The sequence below is a fragment of the Coregonus lavaretus genome (assembly GCF_964263955.1).
Source record: "Coregonus lavaretus genome assembly, chromosome: 2".
In the NCBI taxonomy this organism is placed as follows: domain Eukaryota; kingdom Metazoa; phylum Chordata; class Actinopteri; order Salmoniformes; family Salmonidae; genus Coregonus; species Coregonus lavaretus.
Window position 1 is genome coordinate 17839348 of NC_139989.1, and position 11826 is coordinate 17851173.

An 11826-nucleotide genomic window follows, 5' to 3' on the forward strand; every position below is an offset into this window, starting at 1 on the left:
TCTAGTTGCGCCGTGATTGGCTCAGTGTTCTGTCACTCATGGGGACACTACGTCACCGCAAAATCTACGGGGAAAGCACGAAAATTCAGGCCCCTTGGGTGCTGCCATAGAGTTACATTAGAAGTGCCCATCCAAGAAGGCTCAAGTTAATTGGCTACAGATAAAATGACAGCAAATCACGTTATATCTAACGTAGCTTTGATTGGACTGATCATGTCAACATCATACTTTCAGAATCTTAGCTAGCAAGCTAGACAAGCAGTCATCATCATGAATCAAGTCGACCATCTACTGGCAAATTCTTTTCAATCCTTGTCATATGAAGATAAATTATAGATAAAAATGTATCGGTGCTCATCAGCCATTGGACATAAACATTACACAACAAGTTGGAAATCGCAAATGTAACAATGAGTGATTTGGAAGGAATCAGTGGCTAACTGCAAGCGTTGCAAAGCAATCTCTAGCCTGCTATTCAGTGGAGTGGGTGTGTGGTCCAAGTCTGGGTTTAAGGGTCTCTTTTCCAAGCTTAAAAGGATAAAAATTCACATGCAACACCATGGGCCAGAAAACATTGAATACAGCACGAGTGAATGAGTTGTTTACATCTTTGTTAATTTACCGTAAAACCATTTTTATTCAGTGTGGACGTGCTTCCTGTTTGAAAGGGGAAACTCTTTTGACGCACCGCCGGTGAGCGCCACAGTTATTACGTCAGCTCGAGGACAGGGAATAAGACAGCTGGCCGTTTCAACACTGTGCAAAACGCAGGACAGAGGAGGTCAGCACTGCGACGGGGTTGATCAAATTAGTTTAGTCAAAGAGGTGAGTTTGGGTTTTTCATTGCAGTGAGTTTTCTATAGTGTCAAATGCTCAACAATATAGGCTAAGATAATGTTGGCACAAGCATGTAAAGACAATAACGGAGCTATAATGGTTTGTTTAGGCTATTATTTGCCTGAAAGGTTGAATACATTGGCCATGCTGTCAATCCAGCATGACTTCTGCCGCGTTCAAAACAACTGGAAACTCGGAACAGGGAAATATCAGACTTCAGTGAGTTCAAAACAACTGGGAACTCAGAAAAAAACGAGCTCCGACTGGGAAAATACGTTTTGAATGGTCATCCAACTCGGAATACCAAGTCAGGAACTCAGGCCTCTTTCTAGAGCTCCGACCTGAAGATCACTGACGTCATGATTTTTCTCTGAGTTCCCAGTTGTCGTGAAAGCACCATAAATCCAGAGAATGCCAGATTTTGATGACAATATTTGCCCACAAGAAGGACTGCCGCGCCACCTTCCTGTTCTTATGAGCAGAGCACAACAAGGTGAGTCCAACAATGTCTTGTATGCTGCTGCATAAATGATGTAATATGCCAGGGAGATGTGTATACTGTAGCTAAGAAAGTAATACTAAGTGTATGTTGTGTAGTAAGCTGTTAGTAGCCCATGTGCCTCACCCTAATAATTTGGTCCCTTTCCCCCTCATAATTTAGCCTACTGTTCTGACTTGGTGTACAGGGAGAATACTGTAAGAACAGCCCATGTTCTGAATTCTGTTGCTGTACATTTAAAACGTGCTGAACCATTAGTTATATAGACTACGTCTGTCCACGCTCGCTCATTAATGTCTTAATCAAAATTATGGATTGCCTCTTATCTGCTCTTCATCCCCTTATGCCATTGTTTGTCCATCACAATTGTCAGTAGAAACCACATTTGTTTAAGCAAGTCAGCCATATCAGCTATGTTTTTAAAAAAAGGCAGTAAATGAGGCTGAATGAACTGTTTCCCTTCCAGACAAGGCTCCGCTGATAGCCAGTTGTAGCAGTGGTAAAGAAAGCTCTGCTGTTGGGACAGCTTTATGTAGGCCCTAACAGTTATAGTGCAATTCATCTATTGTTTAGTGTTGTGGCTTTGCTGGCATGCATCTAAAACAAATGTGGGGAGTTTGGCCACCAAGATTTACATGCTAAAACGGCCACTGAGCCTACTTTAATTTCAGAGTGCTTAAGCGCCTCAATATGGCCGACCGGTGGTTCAAAGCCTCTGACTAGCCAATACATAGCATCAGCAATCCAGGGTTTATATATACATCATTGGTCACAACCCCAAACATCTTTTGGTGTTATGATTACTTCTGGGAGCTTTTGAGTCGTTCATAACTTTAATCGAATATGAAATTAGACAGCGCTGAATGATTGAACAACGTCAGGTGCACTAGAGACACGATCGATTTTCCATTACCCTGCATGGTCCTGATCCTGGTCCACCGCGAATCTGCTGCGTGAAAAGGTTTTAGGGATGTGAAGGAAACCATAGAGTTCCTATTCAATTACATATTAAGTATTCTAATTCCTAATTCTATGAAGGAAATCACTCACAACAAATGTTGTACAATCCCAGCCTAGATAACCCAGGAGCAGTACCAGTAGTAGACTATTTATTCATCAAGTGGGGAACAACAGACAGCTGATTATTAGATTTTTAGATATTTAGCAGACGCTCTTATCCAGAGCGACTTACAGTTAGTGAGTGCATACATTTTTCATACTGCCCCCCCCGTGGGAAGGTATCAGAAAGGTATTGCCTAGATTTCATTACATCTGTACAGGAATGCATTGGAAACTCATTTTCTATCTAGCTCATTGTTTGCATAGTAAGAGGCCAAAATCGTAAAAAAAAGTATAATATGAAGACAACATATCATCACGTGCAGACTACAAGTCAATCTTTTTAATATTTAGCATAAAGGCACTATAGTATAAGGATCCAACTTACCCTATAGTTTAATTTTCAAACATTTAATGCATATATGCAATTGGAATATAAGAAAATAATGTATAATAAATAATGTATTACATACAGTATCATGTTACAAATTCAATGAAAAATTCACACCAGTTCAGTCTTCCGTGGCATTATCCTAGCAACTGAGCTAACATTCACTCTGTTGCACTCTTCAGCTTCTGTAGATGCCAAATCAGTTCCTGGGGCAGACCCAGTTCAGACACTATGTCCATGCAACACTGTAGAAGCTGCTCAAGACTTTCCCCTGTAATGGTAAAGGGGTCTGTGGGCAGTGCGAAGCTCAAACTGGGCTTTTGTGGCAAGATGGGACCAAGGTCCATATCACTGTCTTTCCTGCAGCAGTCTGAGCCCTTGCTGCATCCCCCGCCTCCACAGCAGCCCGACTCAACCTCTCCAACCCCCAGATCCTCCATGTTCTCTGAGACGTCACTGACGCTGGGTATGGGGTTCTCCAAAGCCGTCCTCATTGCCTCCATGAGAGAGTCCTCATGCTTTACAACCTGTTGTAGGAGGTCAGTCACTGAGGTGGGGGTGTCTGGTCTCTGGAGCTGGCACCAGCACTGTATAGCACTGTGTAGAGAGATACAAAGGGCCAACAGAATCAGAGACAATGGGAGAGAGAACAGAATGAGACAGGCATGGGTCATGCACAACAGAGAGGACAGCAATAATGTAGCCAGTACAAAGACACCGAGTCATATGGTAACATCATGGAAGGAAAGCTACCTTATTATTCCTTTTAGCCTCCCAATGGCGATGGTGCTTGCAGCTCCTTCCCTGTATCCCATGTTGAAACCAAGCTGGAGTGATGCTTCTTTTCCATGGTCGATGCCATCAACATAGCCGTCCTGACAGAACACCACATTACAGCATAGTTACATTGTTTCTAGAGAGGGTGCTGTGGGTTACAATGTAGCCAGTTGTATTTACATTAACTGCCTACAATGCCCACATTGTGTGCTGGGTGATGCTAGAAGCAGGGCTGTTCAATTCCGGTCCTGGAGGAACGAAACACTTATGGGTTTTTGTTTCTACCTGGTAGTTAATTGCAAGTTATGAAAACGAGAAGTGATTCGGCCCTCCAGGACCGACATTGAACAGCCCTGTGCTAGAGAGAAGTGACAATTCTAGCTATTACTGGCTGATTAGGCAAATAATAATGGTGAACAAGTTCAACAAACCAACGCAATATGTAAAATACGAAGAGCAAAAAAGACGAAAAATGAACATGTAGCTAGCTATCACAGCTAGCTAGGAGGAAACATGATTGATAAACATTTCTCCATGCATTTACCCTCACACGTTTCTTCATATTGTACTTCCATTCTTTGTCCTGTAAATTAATATCATCCGCATCCTCGTCAAATACATCCTCTCCACTGTACTGTACAGACTTAACCCAAGACATCATGGACTTTAAAAATGAATTTTTGCTTCTTCAAGCTTGAACGTTTAGCACCATAGTTTGACTGCAATTCACGTGGGCCAGAAAAGTTAATGACGTGATCACAATGCGCAGTGAGGTTTTTTCTTATTTGTGTGGCAATGTATACCCAAAGAGACTAGTGCTACATTCTGCCATCTACTGCGGTGGAGTAAAATTAAACACTCGTCTCCAGATGGAGTTTTATTTAGGCTGTAGATGGCGCTAAACCCATACAGGTCTACAGAGCTGCTAAAAAATATGAAGGCCAACTGGACCACTGTTTGACATTTTACATTTGGTTACTCTATCTACCCCTACATTTTTAACAAGTAAAACGAATTATATGAAAACATTAATGAGGGTGTAGTTCATAAACATCCAAGGAGTAGGTATATTTGAAAGTCAAGATAGCCTACACAGAAATGCAAATAGGCCTGTACTGTAGCTTACATCAAAATGAATTGCATCATTGATAGCACTTTATGCATTTTAATGCTTGATATTATCAATAACCTTTCCATCTACTACCAATCGCAAATACAATGTACACTATTCATATCTGGAAAATAAATATCTGATAACCTTCTAGTCACTAGTGAAAATGGAAAGACAGAGTATTCTCTTTAAAGCCTCCGTGGACACTGACAGGTTCTTATTCTTGCCTCTAGCACTTGGGCCCATCTCTTTGGGATCTTTGCCTGACTCTGGACAGTCCTAATTCATTAAAGCCCCTTGAATCTGAGAGAGGGATGTTAATATTTAATCAGGAAATTACTGGAACAATGGAAGAACAAAAATAATGGCAATACCTTCCACCTTCTGACTACTTTGTGTGCAAGAAATGTTTCTGTCTATTTACAGAGTTTTGGTGCCCAGATATTTATCCATTAAGAGAATTGCAAAATGTCCTCTGGGAGCTGGTCTGCACACAGAGTAAACATTTTCTGAAAATAGGCAACTTTCTTCCATAGCTTTTCATTCATGATGCCGGAAATGTTAATACTTTTACTTTGGCATAAGCTACAGTACCTACCTCACCTCCTTGATCATTCTATTAAAATTTGTTTTAGGAATTATGATTGATTGCTTTGTGTAATTGAATAGTGGCCAAATTAATGTTTATTTTCAAGAAGTCTTCACATTTTGGTCAAGTAAATGTCACAGGGCTGATATTCAATATAAAATGTAGACCATCTTGTTGTGGCAATAGAGGCTTTGTACCTTATGATCTATTTACACAATACATCCGCAAACATCTTTTGTCCAGCTTGACTACATCTGTTGTTAATGTCAATGCTCAGACGCTCTTTGCTATCTCCTGTTGAAGTTTCAAAGAGGAAAATATGTTATTTGTGATGACAAACATATTACTTGCTCATCAATATTGCATTTCCCCCCTTCTTGCTGTTGAGAGAACAAAACCTCCCTGCTTTATTTTAAGATTCCCATTCTTCATGCCATGCTTTATGGAAAACACAGGAGAGATAGAATGTGGTGGACAAATGCATTTCACCTAGGTAAGAATGCATTTGCAGGAGCTGGACAACAATGGCCTTGAGAATACTCAGAGGCCACGGTGGAGTTGTCTTTGCTCTGGAAATGGAGTCAGTCCGTGGGCCTCATTCACAGCAGCAGCCACACCTTCAGTCCCTCTGCACAGAAGCAGAACAACCAGCCAGAACAATCACCTGACACATTTCCATCCAATTTCCACTGCAGAATGTGTTCATTTTTGGCCTAATGGCATGTCATTTTGCTGGAGCTTTTGGTCAAGAATTAATCCTGGAATCAAAACAGATTTTCCGCAGAGCAATCTTCCATCAAATATTGATTTTTTTACACTCACAGAGCCTGTACTCCCTAATTTAACCTGACAGCCGGCAGCACAATGGACTGGGAGCACCTTGGCATCTCAGAGGGAACTCTCCACCTCCTTCTCTCTCTCGTTCTCTCTTTCTCTCTCCCTCCCTCTATTTTTCTCTCCGTCTCCCTCTTTCAAAAAGTGAAAGAAAGATGGGGAAAAAAAGAAACAGGGGATGTAAAGCTTCCTTCTCTCTGTTTTTACCTCTAATTATGTTTTCAAGTATAGTGCAACTCTGGAAGGTATAAGGCTGAGAGAGAAAAGGGGAAAGAGTCTTCTGGGGCCATCAGGTATCATTATGGGCCTGTTGACATCTCTCTGTTTTTGAGTGATTCTCATCTGTGATTTCTCCCAGCCATTTTCCTGAGATGTGCGTGGAGGGTCTCATCATGGCCCCATAAAGAAGGCCAAAGTGTCCTCACTGGGCCCCCACTAACAAGACAGCAAAGATGCGGCCAACCATACCACTCACTCCTCTATCCATATCTCCTCTCTCACTCACTGCCTTTTGCTGTGTGCTCTCTGTTTCTCTGTCTCAAAGTATAGTATAGGTGGTTCGGGGAGAGCGTGAGAGGCGGATGAAGAGATGTTGTCCATACAAACATCTCATCAGAGGAACAGTTATCTTCCAGACTACCAAACATCCGAAGAAGGGATCTCTGACCCTTCAAGACTCCTGTGATCCATGTACAAAAATATATAGCACTCTCTCAAATGGTACCACTCCACTTAGAATAAAACTCACTCGTCTTGTTTTTACCCTTTTTTTAATGATTTGAATCTGAAAGAAATGGACAGCACAACAATTTTCCACAATGATCAGGATAACTATGCTGGTGTGTATAATGAAATATAGCAGTGTCTATGGATAGAGATCCGGTTTGGGTCCATTCATTTCAACTCATTAATTGAAAGTCAATCCATGGGCAATCCTCCTATTTATAAATCCAATTCCTAATTGAGTTAACTTGCGGTGGAATTGACCCTGGAAGAGTTAATCAGATCTATAGATTTTCACTATGACAACAATAATTAGGTAAAGCATTTTTTTTTTAAACATATTGTTCTGAACATTACAGTAAGGTAAATATCAATGTTGATTTCATTCTAAATGATTGAATCTATAATTTCGACAAAACCAAGAATGGTAGAGAAAGAAACTAAAGTCAAATGAACTCCCTGGGAGAAGTGGTGGGACACATGGAGCATTGGGCGTAGTCCTGAGTCCTGATGGAAAACTGAAGGCATCACAAAGTGAGAAGATGCATTCACACAGTCAGTGTAGACAAGGAAAGTTTTTAATGGGCTGTGGGCAATGCAATCTGCTGCTCCAGTCAGGGTGCCAGCCATCTCCATAAAAACCTGGGCTATTAACTCCTCAACCTTCAAATGCCTCAAATTGTGTCATGGCTAATAATGGTGGAAAAACCCCAGAACAACACCAAAAGCAACAAGGGATCATATGCATGGACAACCTGGATTGCATGAGGATTGGTAATTGTACCCACAGAGGCATCCTGGTGTGCAGAGCAGCAGAGTGGGAGACGCCTCAGCGGCTTGGGGCTGAGCAGTGAGAGGAGCAACATCTCAACCTTGAGGTGGAAGTGAAAACAAGGAAGCAGAGGGCTGGTAGTGAGGGATACACCGACAGTTCGTTTACTGAGAACATCAGCCCAGTGCACATTGTCGGATAGATAAGGAAAGTGAATGCCTCATGCCTGATGGAAAACAAAGGGGGCAATTTAAAACCATCTGCATCCAACACATGCACCCTCCTCCTCCACCTTTATCTTTCTGTGTCCTGACTGATATTGAAACATAATCCATTTGGACCGCCGACATGTCATAATATTTTCTTCTCACCCTCTTTCTCTTCCAGGACAATTTCAGTTGGTGTCTAGTTGAACAGGAATGTGCTATAAGTCTGTCGGTTGACGTTTGCAGAGAGCTGTTCAAGTCAGGAGAGATAATTTTTTTCTATTTAGACCGTCATAGATCAACTCAGAGAGACTTATTTCTCTCTTATTTGAAATACTTTATATACATTCTGTAGACAAAATCCTAATTGAATTTTCTAATTTTCCAACAACACATAAAAAAAAAAAAAGTTATATGGCAATACTAGTGATAAATGTCCCCCTCTGATTTAATTGAGATAGGGCACTTGTTCTTGTCTATAACTGTTCCGTACTGTCATGTATTTGTACGTTTTATGTGGACCCCAGGAAGAGTAGCTACTGCATCTGCAGTAGCTAATGGTGATCCTAATAAACTAAATATACTGCAAAGAACACTGACGTGTTTCCGATCATTATTAGGGGTCATGGATATTGTTTAAAATCCAGGGTCAAACAGCTTCAGTATTGACAGTATTGATTGATGATAATTTAGTAGCAACCTTATCCCACCCATAGAAATACAATTAATAGAACAGAATATTCTATACTGAACAAAAATATAAATGCAACATTTAAAGTGTTGGTCCCATGTTTCATGATCTGAAATAAAAGATCCCAGAAATGTTCCATACGCACAATAAGCTTATTTCTCTCAAATTGTGTGCACAAATTTGTTTACATACCTGTAAATTAGTTTTTCTCCTTTGCCAAGATAATCCATCCACCTGACAGGTGTGGCATATCAAGAAGCTGATTAAACAGCATGATCATTACACAGGTGCACCTTGTGCTGGGGACAATAAAAGGCCACTCTAAAATGTGCAGTTTTGTCACACAACACAATGCCACAGATCTGTAATCTGTAATAAATTATATTATAAATTTTGTGGGGAAAAACTCATTGGCTGGGCCTGGCTCCCCATGCCCTCCCAGGCACACCCATGGCTGCCTAATTTATTTATTTCAATTGACTGATTTCCTTCTATGAACTGTAACTTAGTAACATCTTTGAAATTGTTGCATGTTATGTCTAAATTTATGTTGATTATAATTCAAAGCAATATTCCATGATATGTGGACCAAAATATCAGCATATCGACTGTACCATTTTGAATGTTTGAGTGTGAATCTGTATCAGTATGGCAATGTCCAGAGGCAAATGGGTGAACTGAAAAAATGTGGATTTTAAGAATGTTTGTCTATTCTATTCTCTTTCTAAGGTTCCTCATCACATATCGGGTTACACCTCTCCTTACAAGAGTAGTGTGTTGTTGATACTGTATGTTGAGAGTGAGATATGTTGTTTTGTGCACTGGTCATTCACTTATTGACACTAACTTTTACAGTTGAAGTTTACTTTTCCATCAACAAACTATAAACATTTTAAGATATTGAAAAAAGATGAGTCGGAATAGCTGTCTCTGCACAATTATATTGTACATAGAAAAATAAAGAAACTGGAACAAATACAAAACAAAAGAATATCAAATAGCCCAAGCTATACCTCACCCATCACCACTTAAAAATACATCTAGTATTTTCGAAACGAAGAGGGGAAAAAGCTGAAAAGAAGACAAAAAACATCTTCAACATCAGTTTTCAGCCTAATGTTAATAATTTATGTTGTCTGTGTTTTTTTATTATTATCATTTATTTACTACTTTCTATTCACCAGCCAGTCAGTTTTCAAAGGCTTCATGGACAGGAACGCTATTTCAAACTTTGGAGTTTAGTTTCAAAAGGCTTTCACCCAAGAATGTTTTTCCCCCTCATACACTTGTCTCGTTATTGTTATCTGCTAAGGCAAAAAAATCAAACATTGATGTGAAATACCCTTGACATGTATTCCTTTCTATTGACCCTATGGAAATCTAAATGAATTGCTACTGACCCCAGAGGTTTGCAGCCTGTCCGTTTGCTTTTAGGTGCGAACTCTGTATTGAAAGGTGGAAAAGCCTTTGTGGACACATCTTTCTCAATCATGGCACTGTGCAAGTAAAATAAAAAACTAAGCTGATATCTAATATTGGAAGAAAATAAGGAGAAAAACACAGTTTGTTAACTTTATGCTCCAACTATACATGTACATGTTTACTGTGTCTGTGTTTTAATGGAATTGAGATGCACTTGCAATGACAGCAAAGTATGCATTAGTAAAATAGGATAGAAAAATATGTACAGATCTTGTGAGACTGGAAAACAGTGAGTTCAAAAAGCTCATTTTCTGCAATCCATCCTTTATTACTCCAACTGCTGTGTTTACAGTGTCTGTTGGTACACTGTTATAACCCCAATTAACCCTTTTTTTCTAAGAGTCTATATTGTTAGTATGTGGTGCATTATTGCTTTCTTCATCATTACCATACTGTACAAGAAATATGCAGTTCTTACCAGAGAATTTCTCTGAAATGTCCTTTTGTGCTTATAAGTCCTTAAACATATATTTTAGATTCTGATTATTTATTCTACATTTCATAATAAACAAGACAGTCCATTCATGTCAAACAATTGTTTATTATTAATTATGGTACAAATAAATGTGACAGACTTGAAGAATTTTAGAAATACACAAAGTGCCGCTTAACTGACCAAACAGATATTGCTCTATAGATTAAGTTCAGTCTATAAAATTTAAAGCAACCTTTGTATGTTCATCAGCTTTGGTTTCTAGGTCGTTCTTGAGTTCTAACAATATTTCAAACCAGTTGGTGTGTGAGTCTGTGTGGATATAATTTGAAAACATTTATTTAAATTATGATTATCTTAATTTTTTTTATATAATTGGGTACGATCATAAAGCCTTCTTTGCCCCTTATGAAATAGGGCACATCTTGGAGACTGAAACTGAGCAGTGCATGTAACATAGCCACAAAGAGAAAAAAAACAAAAAAAAACAAGTAACAACAAAGTCTAGAAAGTCCTGTACATGTGACCCTGGAAACCACTTGACAAAAGTAAAACATGTCATACAGAATCTCAGTTCAGACACAACACCCCCCCCATGAGAAGTGAACACTACTTACAAACATTTACAGGAGCCATTTTTCAGTATTTTCTTCTATTATGGCTCTTGCATGGCATTGCTCAGTGTACGAGGACAGTGCTGAGGTAAAATGTCAATGAACTACAACTTATCTACTCATCGACTCTCTTCGTATTTCAAGATTGTCAGTGACATGAACCCATTTCTCTGTACAATGTGCATATAACTATAGAGCTTTGGTCCAGCATTGAAAGGTTGAGCGAAGGTATAACTCCGTTCTTTCTCTATGTTTTTGGTTACAGCTTCATTGTTAAGCCTCAGTACTACATGCCCATACTATACATCAGCCGCAGTATCATCACTTCTCTTACATGTTGGGATGAGGTGGGGTGAGACAGGGAGGGAACACACAAAAGTATTTGTATTGATTCAAATCACATATGACTTAAAGTATATTATGATTGACCACCATTTAGTAATACTGACTTTAAATATCTAGAAAAGTATAGTATGACACTGTTTAACACTACTTCCTGTAAAGGTAAATAATAAATGTAATGAACGCATCAGGGAGCTTCTATGTATAGTGCCTCTTAAACCTCAGCCTACTGGAACATACAGTTCAGACTACTATATCAATGAAGATCTATTTCCTTATGCGTTTGTAAGTGTTACCAAGTGCACTTTATGCTGCTAGGCAACAACCGTGCACAGGGGGACTAACAGACATTGAACAAAACACACAAATGCGAAAACATAGCAGAAAATCTAAGTTCACTCAGCCTGTCATGTAACACTCACCATTCTCCCTTCACCATATTTAAGTGTTTTATATGAATCAAATA

At 39.5% G+C, this 11826-nt stretch overlaps 1 protein-coding gene across 1 annotated transcript; it reads right to left on the minus strand.

Annotated features, from left to right (window-relative positions):
- Positions 1-2396: 2396 nt before the first annotated feature.
- otulina (OTU deubiquitinase with linear linkage specificity a) lies at positions 2397-4297 on the minus strand. Its single transcript, XM_084141250.1, has 3 exons — positions 4108-4297; positions 3540-3661; positions 2397-3383 (listed from the first exon to the last, which is right to left on the minus strand). The coding sequence occupies exons 1-3, from the start codon at positions 4222-4224 to the stop codon at positions 2948-2950; spliced, it is 675 nt and encodes a 224-aa protein (XP_083997376.1). The 5' UTR covers positions 4225-4297; the 3' UTR covers positions 2397-2947.
- Between the last annotated feature and the right edge of the window lie 7529 nt (positions 4298-11826).